Source organism: Temnothorax nylanderi, unplaced genomic scaffold, assembly GCF_030848795.1.
Source record: "Temnothorax nylanderi isolate EJ_2023f unplaced genomic scaffold, tnyl_v1.0 TNYL_tig0001_pilon, whole genome shotgun sequence".
Lineage (NCBI taxonomy): Eukaryota > Metazoa > Arthropoda > Insecta > Hymenoptera > Formicidae > Temnothorax > Temnothorax nylanderi.
In genome coordinates this window covers 4,099,201-4,117,531 of record NW_027249063.1, presented here as the reverse complement: position 1 = coordinate 4,117,531, position 18,331 = coordinate 4,099,201, and the positions used below count along the sequence as shown (strand labels likewise).

Below are 18,331 nucleotides of genomic sequence, written 5' to 3'. Positions count from 1 at the left end.
CGGGGTATAACGATAAGATAAAAACTCGTGTCAAGACTCCATCAAGTAGGTATTAAGGGAGAATTATGTAACAAATATAACTTCTTGTATTTTTTGAGAAGTGAAACGAGAAGTAAAAAAGCGTATTTTCCCAGTTACAAATAACATGAAAGAAGAAGAATTAAGAAGACTTCGGAGACTACCATTAATTCTCATTACGTCCTTTGAGGGGAAAAAAGGCAGCGCTAAAAAGGACATCTTTATATCTTAACAAGGCTGGACAAAGAAATATCGTGAAACATGGCATGACCAGAAATATACAAGAGTTACAATTCCAATTGGATTATATTAGACTCACCGTGGGGAAAGGTTGAATTAAGTTCGGTGGTGGCTTCCAATTCAGATGACATGGAACCGACGGTGATGCTGTCTGGTGCTTCCTCGAGCATCACCTCAATCTTTGTCACGTTAACTGTAAACGAATGTCCAAAAAGTTTTAGCTCACCTCGTTAATCATCGGGGCGTAATAAATAAATATTAGTTATAAATATAATTAAAACTTTTAGATTAAATTTTTATCGTTTTTCGCCGTCCCTTTCCTTTCGTGTGTAAATATACGTGAACGTACCGCTTGCATCGGCATCGCGACGTTTGCTCGCCGTAACATGCCGATGTCTTTTTTTAGGTCGATTGCTTCCCTCCACAATGAGATATTCTCTGCTGTGACGGCCTTTAAATTAAAATGTGGACTTGTTAATGAAAAAACATAGCAATTAAAATTGTAATGTAATTAAAACATAGTAATTAAAATAAATCTACTTCAGTTTGATTTTAAAACCCAAGACAATCTATTTGTGTCAGAATTCAGAATAGATATCTTTTGTAATTTTACGGTGCCGTGTAATATAAAAAGCATTTGAAGAATCAAAAATACGCACATATTTAAAATGTGCATTAAAGTACATTTAAAATTCTATTCTAAAATCTGACGCGCGAATTATAAATTAAACTGTAGGTAGACTATCTTAACTCTAGAATAACTTCTTTATTAGGCACTCCAGTTGCCTTCGAGAAACACTCGTTTCTAGAGAATTGAAGGCGCGCTGTAATGAAAGATTCTCTCTGTCCTACGTATCTACTATTTGAATGGATTTTCATGAAAAATATCGCATTGCGTTTGTGAGCCAAAAATGAGAAACAGAACAGCGTGCATCTTGCTGGAATGCAGAAAAAAAAAGAGAACGCCAGTGGTGCTGAAAATGTGCCTCTCCGCCTCGCGCACATCACTCGCCCTCATGCATTATTCAAAGACCACGCTCGGCTACGTTTGATATATCGGTTACGTATCTCTGCTTCGCGTTTTCATCGCGAGCGGAAAAGGGCTTCGTCGTGACAGCGCAACGGCGACATTCGTTTGCACTTTCTATCTAATCCTATCGCGCTTATCAAATGTGTACAGTTTCGACATTTTGGTTCAGCTTTAGCGCCATACGCTAAATCTTTCGACCGTGCGTCCGCGGTAAAGCGAATTTAAAATCCGCTTAAATTTCGCCCGCCCGTATTCTTATCTTCCGCCGTTATCTTCCTCCAGCATAAATCACGCATTCGTAAGCTCGTTAGACTCTAATTAACGCGCCAATTAAATGATTATCGATCGCATACGCTTGCCACTTTCATCGACCCTGAAATTATCGCACTGGTCACGCGTAAGCTTTGCGAATATTTTTCAAGCGTACGCTTTTAATAATGAAAAAGCGAATCTATCGACCGCTACTGCAACTCCATAAATAATATGCACGACTAATATAACTCGAGTACTGTGATACGTCTATTAAAGGAATTAAAAGTAGAAGAGGTACTTGCGATCGGTCGTATGGCGAAGATTAAAACACATTACATTCACCGTATTGCGTCGTATCACGAATTACGATCGCTAAAATAAGCTTGTCAATAAAGCCAAAGAATTAAAAAAAAGTTAAACGCTCGATCTAAAAAGCAAAACTTGAAAGAAAGGTCTACGACCAATAACGAGCATAATAAGATGTCAGTTTAAAATAAAACACAAATTTATTTACAAAAATAAGATGAAAAGCATTGTACGTTTCGACTTTACTTACAATTAGTCTTCTTCAGCAATTAAAATATAATATAAAAGTAGAATGGAAGGTACATAATTAGATAATGAAAAAGAATTAAAAGATTAATAACAAATTACAATGTATTCCGATGATTAAAGTCATATAAAATATTAAAGCATATTAAAGGATATAATAAAGGATTTAATAAAAGTTGTGGCAAGAGCCGAAGAACACATTGTCAAAGAATTTATATTGTCAAACCCAAAGGAGATTTACCCAACTTTGTGGCGCAATTTTACACGAAGACTCCGCAACAACGGCACTTGCTTGCCAAGGGAAAAAATTTTCGACAAATCCCGAAGTCTCATATTTCAGAGAGGGGACTGCTAAAAGCCCAATGAACGACAATGGACAAGGGGTGAAAAAGTTATGTCGACGAATGCCGGGGTGTGCGTGAAAAGCACGCGAGTAATTACGCGTCCGAGATTCCCTCCCCTTTCTCTCTCTCTCTCTCTCTCTCTCTCTCTTTTTGTGGTTTATTCTCCCGTAGGCGACAGCGGCAGCGGCGGCGACGGAAGGAAAGATAATCGCAACGCTTAAACGAAGCGCGAGATTTAATAGAGCCTCAAAGTAGCGACGGTGCCTTTTTTATCTTCTTCGCAAAAAACCTACGACCTTGGAGTGATAAAGTATACATGCGCAATAAAAAGAAACTTGGGAGATCACGTATACATATAATTATACCTTTATACTACGCGTAAAATTCCGCACACGCTATTTTATTCTTGTAACGTAATGTTATTATTTCCAGGTCGCAATTATGATGTAATTTTCGTTTACCTACTCGAATGTTACTTCTATTGATTGAAAATAACCGGCGTTATTGGATAAATTTATTGTATGCTGGAACCGCTTCGATTCCATTATGTAAAGTCGGCCGACATGACGTGAGCTGGTTATATAACATATAATAAGCAACGTTGACTCCTAAAGAGGAATATGCATATACGCGAAGACGATTTATTTTATTTCACTTTTTCGAAACAAAGCTGTTATATTATTAAAATAAACGCTATTATATTATTTTATTGTCTGCATAAAAATTATTATATCTGATTATAAATTTTTATTATTACGAAATTAATTTGATGTACTTCACATCAACTGTTTCGATAGTAAGTATTATTACTCAAACTTTTTAAAAAGTATACGTGTACACAAATGAGCTACCTTTAGATAACTATCTCGAAATTCTCATTTCGTTACTGTTATAGCCTTTATCAGTACAAAGAGCACTGCACATTGGAATACTTTAGAAAGCGCAGAAGGTGAAACGTGAGAATGTAGAAATCTTGCAAAACTAGAAGAATGCTTCTGGAATGTCTGTTCTGTTTTATGAGAAATAAACCTTTGTAAATGTAAAACAATAATCTCTTTTTATTGACATTAAACGAGGGAATGCGAATTGTCGAGAAAATTTAGATCTTAAGGAATGGTAGTTGAAGCTGAAGATTGCTACATTAAAAGCTTCTTGCGATTTCTGGTCCATAAGGTCTGTCATAAAAGACCGGAAACATTTTATGGGGCTTGTCCTTTACGTCCATTTGCGTTATCTTTCAGAAATAGAAATCGCCACGCGTACAATAGTTCCATACAAATATAGCGACAGTAGTTAGAATAAAAATAGATATTTTAACATATTAAAGTATAAATAAAAAATGTATATCAAAATATAAAATATATCAATATATTAATTTAATGTATTAATACAGCAATATATTAAAATTTATACAGTAATATGATAACATATTGGTTAATGAATATTGTCTATGGAACTGTTATCGTATATTTTAACATGATGATTAAAAAATGGTTGACCCACATACACTGAAGCTTTCTCCTTTTCTAGATGAGCATCGCTTTTCTACATTTATAACAATTTTTCCAAACACTTCGTCAGGACAATCTTGAGAAATTGCAACTTTTATCTCTCAGACGTTTTCTTGCGCATCATGAAAAAAGCAGAATGCAACAACAATCACTAGAGCTGAAGAGATTCTACACATTGCGAGCCTCAGCTACTGCAATGGAACGTGTGCAATAAAGCATTACACGTAATAAAGTACCGCATAAAACCAGGCATTAAGCTCCACTCCTTTAATCGGCAGGAGCGTTCTTTTCATAAAAACGGCTTTTCAAGGAAAGGACGTATAGCCTCGCTAAATAATGAAAAGAACTACGACGTTTTGTTGTTATTATAACGTTATTTTTAATTTCCTTCTATTCGAAAATCCGCCATAGTTGACCCCGTTAAAGAAAAAATAATAAGGGTTATCGCTTCTCGGAGTGAAAAACTTAAATAGCTCTCAAATTATATTTTTCAGACTTTAAAAAATACATTTCTATTTTCTTATTATAAGTAAAATTAAATTAAAAATAATATTTGATATTCTTCCACATATATATATTTATTCACTTCGCAATTTCATAATCTCAACCGTCGCACACCATTCAGATTAATTAAATTGTATTAATGAAAAGCTGTTATTCAGTTATGTAGCAATATAACAATCTTCGAAATGCTTTAATGTAGGAATTTGTGAGAATAAATTGAGCGAAAGTTCTCAGCGAAGCTTGTGCGATAAGCGGGCAAGGAAGTAGGGACAAATATCGGTCTAATAGGGTGCGGTACACATTCCAGAGTTTAGCACAAAGTTTGCCAGCACACAGCATGCTTCAGTCACAGGCACGATGAATGCCTCTTGCGGTAAAGTACGAACACTGTTCCGACCCATGGGATACATACACACAGCTATCCAGAAACTCTTATAACTTCGCAGTGTACGGAAATAATAATGTAATTTTCAAGCAAATCGATTCACCGTAAATCAATCAAAATCAGGAAAAGAAATTGATTATTCTGAAATTTCAAAAAATTTAAAAATCTAGAATTTTTTAATTTTTTTTTTTTTTTAAAGATAAAATAGAGCTTAATTTTATTCTAAATCATTTTCTTCTGATCTCAGCGTTTTGTATCTCTAATAATTTCTGTTCTGGTTTTGCTTATTGCAAATGTAAGATGAATACGAGATGATTGACGTCAAAAGAGCGTTTCCTCGCATTCATGTTGTAATTAAACACACAACAGTTATTCCAGTTAAATAACATTGAAAGAGATTTGTATAGTTACATACAAAACTATAAAGCTGCAGTTTCACGAATGTCGGGCAAAACGGAATTACTCCGAGTTTTCCAACAATGATGTAATATGATAGTAAAGTTGTTATTTCAAGCACAACGAAGCGCAGTGCATAACGTGTTCTACGATCATCTGTTTTTGTGGTAATAATTTAGTGAATAGCATTCATGTATCAATTTAGTTCTTTTGTAAACTTTGTCTCTTCACAATAGAAATATATAAAATGAAAGACTACGTAGAAAACATAAATAGAATATAAAAGATATATCGAAGATATGTAATTTTTAAGAGCACATATTGTTTGTGAAGAAAATGCTGTTCAGCAGGAAGGGAAGCTTCAAAAGCAATACACGATTGCACTTTCTCAAATATCTGTATAAGCATGCGCTATTTCAACGGTACTTATTTATCACGTTGTTCACAAAAGATTTCTTTTCGAAACTCTGCAAATCCATCTATAATTATAAATCTAACACATCGTATCTTCATGTAATACGAAAATGTGTGTGATATTCGACGTTATATAAAATCTACGTGATTACATTTAATCATATGTATGTGCTCTCAATCTTTAGTAATATCGAAGGCGGAACATATCTTATGATTGAAAACAATGGATGCTTTTTTTATTTAGATACTGCTAAAAACGTCATTAGCCTTATTCGTCTTAAAGCTTCCGATTTTATTTTCGGCGCCATATCGAGTAACTAATTACTGATTTAAACTCGAGGGAAAAAGCGCTATTTTCACGTCTGACATTCTATCCGGAATATCACGCCGAACAAAACTCTAGTGAAATTTATCGAATTTAATTAATACTTTATTTTTATGCACGAACTATTTCAAATGCAAATGTAATGCGGGTATTCGTATTCTTCCGAGAAATGCGATACCTTCATATTCCCTCGGATAGATATCGCGAGGAGTGCCGAGGAGAATCCGCGTTGAACCGTACCGCGATTACGTTACCGTTATATCTTTCATTGCATCGGTTTGTTTACGGATATAGAACGGGAGGAGATAGCGAGTGGTCCGAAGAAACTACGTTTTTCTTTTCAATTTCAAGAAAGAAGCCATTTCAGGAAATGACTGCCCCGAGTGGCCGCGAAGCAGAGGAAAAGATTCGCGAAAAGCGTTTGGATGAAACGGCGTTTATGATACGCACATATAATTCTTCCTCTATCCTATTCGGCTGGTCAACGGAAAACCCGCGAGAGTTTGAGATCGCAATCCTTTCCATGGAAGTGTCTCTTCGCGTCACCTCTCATATCTCGTAACATGTTTTCGCGCGAGAACGATTTTATCTCGGACTACTCTCCAATTCGATTTACCGAGAAAATATCACCGAAGACATTTACGTTGTTACGAGAGATAATTTTTTCTTTTTCTATATCTACTTTGTGAGACACGTATTTGTTGACTGCACGCACGCATTATTGTGAATCAGAATGTATAGAGGAAGTTTTCAAGATGTACTTGTTTGTAAAGAAAATGCGATTTAACGGAGGAAAACAAATTTCGACAACACATTATTGTGACAATATTGAAAGAGACAATATAATGTGATAATACTGATAAAGTCTCATGCTTTTACTAAGGAATATATGTAACGCCGAAATAAGGGAAACTACAACGAAGAAGATTTGAAATACAGTTATTTCTCTATTACATTAACTCACTAATGTATATATGCCCTCTCGGCGTTTTCATGAAAATGGCTATTGAAATTCCGTCGCCTTGAAGGAAACATCAATATTTGCATCAAACTCTATTCTCGCCTTTTCAAACTTGCGATCCTATGTGCGCCGACGAGCCTCACGTTTTACTGACATTTCCTGTGTAATAGTTTGATTGCAGAATGTTTTTGCTTTCTTTTACAGTTCTATATGTCTATCGTATCTGTGAGCCATATGCATCCTGTTTGTGCCAAAATCACGCGGGGTTACCAAATTGGCTGCCCTCGTCAAAAGCTAACGAAAATACTGAGGAAACTCGACTGAGTCTACTTTATCGAATGATCTGAGAGGTATCGTCAGCAGCACATTCAAGAGATCGATACTGCCGAAGCTGCGAGGAAATTGCGGAACTCGCCTAGATGCAAATCTTTCAATTGTCCATTCGTTAGCATTTCTGCATAATTAATCGGCTGGATCAATTTCGCGGCGCGAGAGACGATCGACACACTCAATATTGAACCTTTATTGATCAAAAGGAAAATCTTTATATCTCGTGAATCCTTTTTACACAATCGCATGTATTACGAAGACCTTTTTTTATAGACACCTGGCATTTATGGCTATAAATAAAAATAGAGTTTTTATTTAAAAATCGATGCAATCTATTGAGAGTATCATATCAGGGAGCGAAACTCTATACGACTTCGATAAATGTGCAATATAGTGAACGATTAATGGATATCTAACATCACCAGCGAAGCGTAAAAAGTTACGGGTACCTACTAGGGGAAGAATTACATTGTGTTTAAGGCTGGTGACTTTTTTATTGAAGACGGACAGGCAAAGTAGACGGAGAAGTCGCGGTAGACAGTAATTGATGGAAACGAATTACGCCTTGGAGTACTTTGCATTTTTTTTGGTCCCTACTAGGCCAGACTGCATTCACCCTTACAAGGACGAAGATTCACTCTTAATGATACGACAAGATTCGCTCTTAATGATACGACGGAAAAGGATTTTCTTGGAAAAGGAGAAACTTTTATAGCGCTAAATAATATCTGTTATTAAATCGGCATTCACAGATTAAGGCAATAATTAATAGAATTCTTCCTGCGCGTGTGTGTTCGTAATTAAATCATTTCAATCAGAGCCGATGCGAACGTGCCGGAGAGAGGGAAGGGCAAAGAAGAATCGATGCCATGAAATCTACCGTCGATGTGGAACTTACGCGCGGGGTCTTGCAGTTAATCTATGCCCGGAGATAACGAAAATGAAGATAATTCGATTTGATCGGAAGAAGATATACCGGACTTGACTGGATCTTGTGATGATTGAATTTGTGATTTTGCATTTACGTGCGATCTCGCTCTCAAAATGGAGCGGGTATATAATTACGAACGATCCGCGTGAGTAATTAATTGTGAAAAGATATGAATCGAGGCATTAATTATAGCACAGAATCGCTGAGTTACAAAAAAAGAACGAATAGATTCCAAATTTTAGCTGGCTTTTATTTTATCGTAACGAGAGTCTTAAACTAGCACAAGCATTAGTATTTGCATTAGTAATTGCATCAGAGAGTCCATTTTTATTCTTGTATTTCACGATAAAGGCATAATACAGGTATGAAACGCGAGATTGAACACGTTGACTGTAATATGTATCTCTATACGTTACTAAGCCAAGCAACAAGGGCTAATAATAATCCCTCTCATAGGGGAAAAGGTTATGAGGCTGAAAAACAGACGAAATTAAAATGGTATGATTCTGTTGTAACGTAAATATTAAAACCATTTAGACTCGTCGACAGTGAATTTAAGTATCAACGCGAGCAACGTAAATCCATTCACGGTTCTCTTTTGCCTCTCTTCCTCTGCTTTTTGTTATTATAGTAGAGCCGCTAGCTATTCTGAAAACTTCGCTTATCAAAGTAACGTTCCATCTTATCCATTTGCGTAAAGCTGCGTCAAAGTTTTTTACAGCGTAAATCTTTTGCCACAAGCTGTCGTACATTTCATAAGATAATCTGATGTAACGAAAATCGTGAGTAAATGATTGTATTTTTAAAAAAGCAATGATATAAGAAATTTACTCACGATTAATATCAAATAAAAACCAATCACAATATTATAATGATTTATTTAGAGACAATATTTTATTAGAGATTTTATTAGAGATTTCTTGCGCCTAAGTTTTTGGTATTATATTCTCCTTTAGCGATATTAAGGAATAATGATGACTAAGAGGCTTGCGTGTATTTAATTTTAGATTGGAAAATTTCACTCATAATTATCACGACGTTGCACCAGCCGAACCAATGTAGTTATCTTCGGAGACACTAACAAACTTTACGTTACGGGAAAAGGGATTTTTAGTGGTTTCCACTTTACTTGTGCCTTCCATCTTTTTGCTTGGGAATGCCATTAACGAATCTGAAGCGACGTGAAACACGCGGTTTCTTTAGAATTTGTGAAAACAAACTTGGCCTTCATCGAGCAGCTGCCTGCCGTAGTTCGGAAGACGCAAGTCCAAACGCCAATAATTCTTTAAAGCTCGTTATATCTGTCACGCGGGAAGAAAGGTGGAAAAGTTTCATTTTTGAGTTACACGAGAATCCAGCGATAATATTTTCTCGTAGAATTCTCGTTTGACCAAAAGAGCGAGGTGCAATACGATGGAAATGTCGTTCATTTTTATCCACTATGAAGGTAACGCGCATTCATTCCTCTCCATTTTATATATAAACGTTGCCATCAGAAAAGATTCGAGAAAATAAGTGAGATTAATGTCCGCATAACCGATCGAATTGCTTCCACGCTATCTCCACGACGGAGTTTTGCTGAATTCCGGCGTGAAATAAACTTGATCCCTCGAACGAGTACAAGTATGTAAAGGTAGGACAGCATAGACGTTCGATCATAGACGTGCTGCACATCCGTGTAAACAATCCGTTGCGACATTTATTATTTCAAAGCAATCGATGACTGGTCGATTGGCCCAAGTCGGCATCAAAAGAAAAAGTGTCATTGATGTAATAAATCAAATATTTATAAAAATTTCATTTGACACGTGCGCATTTTGTAATGATTTTTTTTATTACAGTTAGTAATATTCTCTGCGGCTATATAGCGATCAATGACAAACCGAATATAGGATTTTTATATATTTTTAATATGTTTTTAATATGTTATTAAATCTATTCATATTATTAAAGTATGTATGATACGTTTATAAATAGATTTTCCAGAGGTAGACATGGTTAAAAAATTGTCGCGCAAAAATATTTATGAGCTGAAAACTTTATAAGAAATTACTTCAATTTTTATGCGTGTTGTAATTCTTGTATAAATTAATAAATGGAAATAACAAAAATAAAGTATAGTAAAGTTGAATACCAGTAATATTCAATATCACGACCGCTTTAAAAACCTTCCGTTCACCAAGGTTTCTTTCTCGGCATAAACTACCTGCTCTTAAATGCAATTTAATTTCCGAACAATTTCACCGGCGTGATCGCCGATAAAAACTGAGAAGAAATTAATTTCTGACGATATCAAGATGCAGCTTGAGAAAATTATGACTCTCTCTATTGCAGCTGTAGAATAATAATTATAACGATCGATAATTATGAAGATAAAATTAGTTGTGATACGAATCCATTGAAAGAAATTCTCATCATTTTCAATTCTCGGTGCAACAAAGGTATAAACGTACATTTTATTTCAACATTTGCGTTTATATCGATACGATTATGTCGATGATATTATAGTCAAGTTTGCGGCATCGAAATCTTCACTGAAGTATGACCGGGTCTCAACCCTTGCCTGAAACGCCCTTATTTCCCCGGAAAAATCGAACGTTTCTACGTCATTGGTCATAGTAGCCGGGCTCATAACATTGTCTCTCTCGACGGCTGATCGAAAGTGGCTGCATGGCGCTGTGTCTGTTCCGCGAAATTGCGGTTGGAGTCAATTTTTTATGAGACACAGGGTTCAATATCTCTTCGCCTAGCGACCGGTGAAGTTTCCGCGAGCGAGCGTCGCGAAGTTTCACCCTGGCAAATTCCCTATAGAACGCCGCGCGCTTTACAGTTATTAACAACGACTCAGATCCCACAAAGGGACTTCGGTATCAAAGTGAAGCGGATACCGTGAAATGTAGCTACATTTCACCTATGAACGGTCGTACGAAAGAGGCGAGGGAAAAAACTTACCTAATGCCGCGATTACACGAAATATTGGCTTTATTTTTCTTTCTCTAAGCCTCCGTATAGTATAGAAGCACATATATCTATACATATACTATTGTATATTTGTACTCTCAAAAAACACTGTGTTGTAGCAGAACAAAAATTCTTTTATTTAGATTTTTTAATATTATCATGTAATTTTTTAATATTATTATGTATTTCTCTTTGTAGCTTCCACGTCCCCGAGAGATTTATCCTTTCACATGTTCGCGTGGGGAAATTCCGGGCCAATCGATGGGTCACAAGACCCTAAGGGGTTTCACCGGTCAGGTTCGTTAATCTCAATCGAGGATCACCACAAAGGATCGCGCGCATCAAATCTCCTGTCCACCCACATTGCGTCATCAAGTTTCCCGACGATGCACCAAAATATCTCGCACACGTCTGCGGTTTATAGACTGAATTATTTGCCTAAAGTTGAAACTAATCTAACTTCAATGATATCTAAACTTGAGAATTAGCTACCGCGTTTGTAGAATGTTTAAGATGTGAAATTGTTTAAACAGTGATTTCCTTCGATATCTTTACTAGGAACTTCGATTTTACGATAAATGTTTAACGTACACTTTCCTAACTTAACTAATTATATAATATTATCTGTAATGAACTATTTTTCAATCTGTTGGTTTGAGAGAGTAATTTTACCAATTTTATATTCTAATGGAAGAGCACTAATGAATATACGAATTGAGGAACTCAAAGAGTTTTGGGCACATAAATAAAAGAGGGAGAGTCGCGCGGAAATTTACCCTTTGATGGAGTAGTCGCAATAAACACATCGCATGACGGAACCCCAGAGAAACACACGGTGAACGCACAAAGGAGAAGTTTTTATTTGCTTAATTCTTTTCGCTCGCGTTGAATTCGAACCGATGTTATCTAGCCCGTGTAAAAAAACGATTTTATGTTTCGATAGAAAAGAGAGGTTTTATTGTGGTAATATCGCCGAGATTACACCGATCGGGAACATTTGCTTACTTTTCTTCCTCAGTCCGCAAATATCCTGCCAACGTAGAAATTGAAAAACCACAATTGCTTCGTTAAAGATTGCATTTTGTAACTGCATATTGTTCTGCAGTATCGTATGTTAGATATTAACCGTATGTTATAAAAAATAATGAGCCATATCAATGTACTATGCATCACGCGAATTGTGGTTGCGCGTGAACGAAAACTTGCCGATTAATCTAACTGATAACGCCTGCGTGACATCGGTACATTTAAATGTTTTACAAACTTCTGTGTCGCAGTTTATTACCGCAAATTTTACGCTCAATTAAATTCAATCAATTAACAATTTTGATGAGAGAATTAAACCGTGTGCCATCATAAATCGATATTACGCATCATGATTTCATTCATAATTTATATAATATGCAAAAATATAGCGAGCTATGAATATTTATACTTTAAATGTACGCTAAAACAAATATTAAAATACGATTGTGTATAAATTTGCATTACAGTTGGAAAACGTTAAGCGCCCAAGAAACTTCTTCAAAGATTTCTTTAAAGAGATTAAGATTTGGCGAAACAAAGTCGTTGTTTCAAGTTTCAAGCATAACAGTTAGCTAGTCTACTTCATTACAAGAGGTTTCCGACTCTTTAAAATTTCATCTTTCGAGATAAACCACCGCCGTCCCGAGAGACCGTGAGCTCAGATATTCTCCTTTGCGCTTCTAAGAGAATATAGCGCTCTACTTCCAGAAATATGAAAATCATCTATCAACCCCCTGGGAGTGCGTTCGGAAACTTGTAAGTGAAGCCCAATCTCCCGTCTTCGAATAGATTTGCGAAACTCATCGAAAATAAATGAAAATCGCTCGTTTGTACAGTTTGTGGTGTATGCACTAAGTTATTATATGATATTAATTTTTGCCTGACACGCGAACGCCTTTATCTAGTTTCTGATTGAGCACAACATTACGAAAATTTCTTGCTAAAGGTTACACACGGTTGTTCTTAAAATTCCAACTGCGTCTAATTAAGAGATTAGACTTGGAAAATAAAATATGTAATAGATAAGATATAATCTACTTTAATTTCTTGCATTATACATTTATGCAGTCACAAGAAAGAAATTACGTCACTCAAAGTTATAATTGTATGATGCAAAAAATTAAAGTAGGTATGGTTAAAAATTATACAAATTGAATATAATTTGAGTAGTTTTTAACCATTCTCATAGATCGCCATTGCTCCTACTGAATATGTCATTAATTTAATTAAAACATTGTTAATTTAACTAAACTAATAGAGTTAAAATAATAAATTTCGACGCACATGGTAGTTATTAAAAAGAACAAAATGTTGTTTAACTCAAGGTATTGGTTTAAATTTCATCCTTTGATATTTAACAGTGTTTAAACGAGCGTGAAATTCATATAAAACCAAATTTTCTGCTGATAGAATGGAAAACTCGGAGAATACAAACGTTCAACGAGCATTCCAGATCCAAAACAGTATGTTAATAGAAGTAAAGAGTATAGCGACAAGTCGACAACCCTGCTTTCCTGTAGATTTTCTATGTCGATCCGCAAGAAGTCGCACGAGGTAGAATATGTCACCGTCGTCAGGTGAGCATCGATGCATATTGCATTATTTAATACAGTAACGAAGTATCATTGAACATTGAGACTGCGTTGAGCATTGAGACTGCGGTAGATTCCAAATGTAAACTCTATGTTGCACGATATCGACCGTATATCTACTTTCGCAGTATGTTCTCACCTTTCAAATTAATAATGCACTTATGTCAAACGTGACGAGTTATCTTACAATCGAATTTACTCTTTATGTCACAGATTAACTCGATGATGATTCACAGAAGAAATTCGAATGACAAAATTTCGATTGTCAACTCCTTCCTCGTTGCCAGAGCAATTGAATATCGTAAATATATACATAAATAAGTAAAATTTTCAGTCGCATTTAATATGACAATTTCGATCGAGATTTCGACAGGAACAATTACCTTTGGCGACGATCTTGAAAATGCACCTTGAACCGTGACGAATCCAAATGCTTCTCTCTCTTTCTTTCTCACTCTCTCTCTCTCTCTCTCGGTGTTGGTTTCTTTTACATCACCGAGAAAAAAGAGGCCGACAAAGGAACGCGATCCTTACCCGCGAAAGCTCACCACGTGACTGACGGGAATAGAGGTCTATCCGTCGCTGCCGGGAAAAGCCAAACAGAAATCTCCTGCAGCGCGCAGACTCGTTGGCGGATGGAGCACGTCAAAATAAAGCAAGACATGCGTGTGTTTTTGGATCTGTCCATCTTAGCCGTGCTATATTTCGAACTTTCCATTTATGATTTTAAAAAGTCATAAAAAAACGCGAAGCAACGGAGACTAAATCTCTTAATTGACGCATCTCTGCATTTCGAGAAGAGAAAGAAAGTAGAGTAGAATCGATTGTTTTAGTAAAGACATTATTATAAAATCCTCATTTCTCCCAAAATTGCAAAAAAGGAAAGGCTCAATAGCATTAATATAATGTCTAAAAACATTTCGTTACTACTTCTTGTCACTGTTATTTATCGTATAACGACATCCTAACAATGTTTGCCGAACAATTCATTTGCGTTTTAGAAAATAAAGTTCTTTCTTAAATAAGCGATCCCTGTGTTAAATTCGGCATACAGAGGCTCGAGAAACGTATGTAATGGAAAACATAACAATTTTTAAATTGTAATTAATACTTATTATAAAATTATTAAAAAAAACCACGCCGACGCGAAATAAAGATCATAATTTGAGAGGAAGATTTTAGCTACAAACATACTTCAGTTCTGTATTTATTACAATTTATCGATGCATAATAAACTAAATAAACATTAAGTCCCTTGCATAATAGGCGATGGCGATATATAGCGACAGCGACAGCGACAAAGGTGCCGACAAAGCTGTAGCTCTAGGAGTCTCGAACCAGCTGTAGCTTTGTCAGCAACTTTGTCGCTGTCGCTATTGCTATCGCTATCGCCTATTGTGCAAGGGGCTTTAGACATGCAATAAACGTATCGTCGTATAATGAACATTATTTATCCGTAGCTTTTTTAGCATGATCAACAAAAGGTGATTATGAAAAAGCGTATCATTGTACGTACGTGGAAATGAAAAACGGAGAGAAAAAAGGTTGAATAGCGACGGATAACGAGTTGTGAGGCAACATCTAGCGTCTACTACACAAGGCTCACTATTTGCACTGTCGATAAAAGAATATTAAAAACAAATCCTATTGGAAAATATAAGTACAAATCACTAATCTCTCAAGAATGAAAAGATTCGGGAAAAAATATCCAAGTGACTGATTATTGATTGATTGTCTTTTGAATATTCTATTTAAATGACAGATTCTTAAGTCAAGTCACGTGGGCGACCACGTGTCACGTGGCGGGGGAAAAGGGCGGGAAACCATCAGTGTCATGGCGTGGAGGTGCACGCGGGAGTGATTTTCATCACTCATGGAATTATTTTTTCTTGCATTTCCCGTTGTTCGTCGCGCGTAGCCGATGTATCGCGAAGATCGGGAGATAACAAACGCTACGTAACGCAGTGTTCTCCACGTGCGCGCATTTCGTGTTTACATTGTTTACCTTCAGCCTTCAGCTTCACTGTGCAGCCAGAAGTAGATCATCGTAGATTGGAGGATGGAATACAAGGCACGCCGGCGTTACACGGCCGTCACGGACGTGAGTGGCCTCAGTAACGATTATCCTCACGACATACAGATGTACGATGTGCCCCCGGTCGGTGAAATGTCGCTGGAGGAGTTTCAGGAACTGGGATTCGATAGGTTGAAAGGTAACCTTCCAGGACCCTCTTTGTCTCTGTACAAATTCATTAGAAAGATTAATAAAGTGATTTGAACATAAAGACAAAGAGAAAGGTGTGAGGAGATTTGTGTCAAAAAACTGGAACCCCCGGTTAAAAAAAAAAATTACCCAATTTGTTGATGTACGATCAATTTTGTTGCAGCGTTACGGTTGGTGGAGACGACGAATTGCAGAGGCGATCTGAAAACGCTCGAGGAACGCAAAAAAGCCTTTTGTGATTCTCTAAAATCCGACGGACTGAAGTACTATGCGAATCTGCTGTATGCCGATGGATCCAATCCGCAGTCGGAGGAGCATTCACAGACCAGGAGAAAAGATCACATATCGCATTTTATTTTGAGACTAGTGTATTGCCACGACGTCGAGCAAACCAACTGGTTTGTCAAGCAGGAAGTGGAATTCTTCAAATTGAGATTTAGCTCGTTAGATAAGAAGGGCATTGAGCACCTATTGAGTGTTAACAACCTGAATTGCGTGCCCGTACGTTTTATTATACTATTTACTTAAGAGATTATAATGTAATGTATGTGTTATAATCTGATCATTAATGTTTCTTTAGATTTCACCAGATGAGAAATCTGAGCTGAAAGAGGAGCTCAGTTTATCATCCGGGAAAGTTACAAATATTGATATCACCGATATTTATAAAGTGCCTTTCGAGAAAGTCATTGACTTGGTCAGAGGACGTAAAGTGTACCTCAAAGCTGGGATGGCGTATATCACTCATATGGATATAAGCTCCGTGTTTGTTTCCTATTTTAAAGAAAATCTCATTACAGGATTAGAGGTACATGTCATTTTGATCAGTTTCAAAAGAAGATTAAAAATTACATTCAATTAACTTCTCTATTTTGCAGAGTGCAAGAATTCTGTACGATAATATATCTGATGATGAAAGATTGACCAAATACTTAACAGGTCTTCCTTCAGCCTTCTCTGGAATGGCACGTGTTGTGTGGTCAACTACAGCCACACCCATCGACAAACTGAATGATGTAAAAAAAACAATTATTATTTTAGCTAGAAATTGTATTTTCTTAAGCTCATCTTATTCGAAATCTATTCTAAAATTTCAGTTGTCGAAAACGTCATTTCCGTTATGTATGAGAACACTTCACGAGGCGCTGTGCGCCAACAGCCATTTAAAGAACTCAGGGCGTATGCAGTATGGGTTATTCCTGAAAGGTATAGGTGTGACTTTAGAAGATGCTCTTCGTTTTTGGAGAGATGCATTCTCAAAAAAGACAGACGGGGTTGCATTTGAAAAAAACTATGCGTACTCCATTAGGCACTATTTCGGTATAGAGGGGAAGCGAACGAATTACACTCCATACGGTTGTCAAAAAATTATATCTAGCTCTGTCGGGCCTGGAGAGTACCACGGATGTCCTTTCAGACATATGGATCGCGATTCGCTTTGCCAAAAGTTAACTAGCTGCGGCGTATTCGCCTCCAGTAAGATCATTGATTTTGTTACTGTTGTAAAAAAAACCCGGGAATGTTCTCTTACATTTAAATTTTATATTAATTTATTTTAGATATGACCGAAATATTGGACTTGGCTAAGGATGGACAATATCACTTAGCATGTGCCAAGTATTTTGAAGTTGTGCACAATAAACCAGCAAGTAAACCACTTCTACATCCAAATGCATACTTTGCTGAAAGTCGTGCAATTTTAACCGAAGACGATGGTGGTAAAGGTACGAAAAGAGGACAAATTTTTTTTAGGAAAAGAAACGTCTCAACATTTTCGCATTCTATAACATTTTATTTGCAGATATAGATAATAAAGAGAAATTTTCTCAAAGTACGGTTGGAACTCCTGGAAGCCTGTCTTCAAGGAGAAGCGATAAATATCCTACACCTTCTAGAAATACAGAATTTGCTGGGACGCCAAAGAGAAACGATAAATATGTTACACCTACGAGAAATACAGATACAACTGGCACACCTTTGAGAAAGGATCAAAGAACGAGTTATCAAACGCCTTCAAAAAAGAGTAAAATGACACCAGTAAACATCGCGGAAATGCTAAATGACGATGATTTTACAGAGTTTATGGATGTGGACATAGATCAGAGTTAATAAATAGCGTTCTGTCTTTTTGTATTATAAAACTATTTATATCTTTTGGATTTAATTTACGAAAAATTTCTCCAAATATATATTTTTAATTCTATTTATCGATACTTTTGTCAATAATTGTCAAACTGGTTTTAAACTTAATAAATACTCCGTTTATGTATACAAAGTACAAACTCTGGATCTCTAAACTCATAAATTTTGATTATATGATTTTAGAAAGAAATAT

The 18,331-nt window shown here is 36.2% G+C and overlaps 2 protein-coding genes across 4 annotated transcripts in view; one reads left to right on the top strand and one right to left on the bottom strand.

Moving 5' to 3' along the window:
- Positions 1-15,904, bottom strand: part of LOC139784129 (uncharacterized) — a 28,641-nt gene extending 12,737 nt beyond the window's left edge. Inside the window, exons 1-3 of one of the 3 annotated variants that reach the window (XM_071723382.1) lie at positions 15,778-15,904; positions 608-709; positions 338-451 (exon numbers count right to left, since the gene is read on the bottom strand). In XM_071723382.1, coding sequence (XP_071579483.1) covers positions 338-428 — 91 coding nt within the window. In that variant the 5' untranslated portion in view covers positions 429-451; positions 608-709; positions 15,778-15,904. Of the gene's footprint in view, positions 1-337; positions 452-607; positions 710-14,155; positions 14,314-15,777 lie in introns of those variants that run through there. The other 2 variants (XM_071723321.1, XM_071723428.1) reach the window with 2 other exon arrangements.
- Positions 15,832-18,271, top strand: LOC139784053 (DNA primase large subunit). Its single transcript, XM_071723241.1, has 7 exons — positions 15,832-15,985; positions 16,160-16,497; positions 16,577-16,804; positions 16,875-17,012; positions 17,094-17,472; positions 17,556-17,720; positions 17,798-18,271. Exons 1-7 carry the CDS (start codon positions 15,832-15,834, stop codon positions 18,103-18,105), a joined length of 1,710 nt encoding a protein of 569 aa, XP_071579342.1. The 3' UTR covers positions 18,106-18,271.
- The last annotated feature ends 60 nt before the right edge of the window (positions 18,272-18,331 follow it).

Bases quoted from the DNA above. Each gene is read 5' to 3' on its own strand.
- LOC139784053 (XM_071723241.1), top strand. From the start codon at position 15,832: ATGGAATACAAGGCACGCCGGCGTTACACGGCCGTCACGGACGTGAGT. The intron at 17,013-17,093 runs GTAAAAAAAACA...CTAAAATTTCAG, and splicing joins CCATCGACAAACTGAATGAT to TTGTCGAAAACGTCATTTCC. The intron at 17,473-17,555 runs GTAAGATCATTG...AATTTATTTTAG, and splicing joins CTGCGGCGTATTCGCCTCCA to ATATGACCGAAATATTGGAC.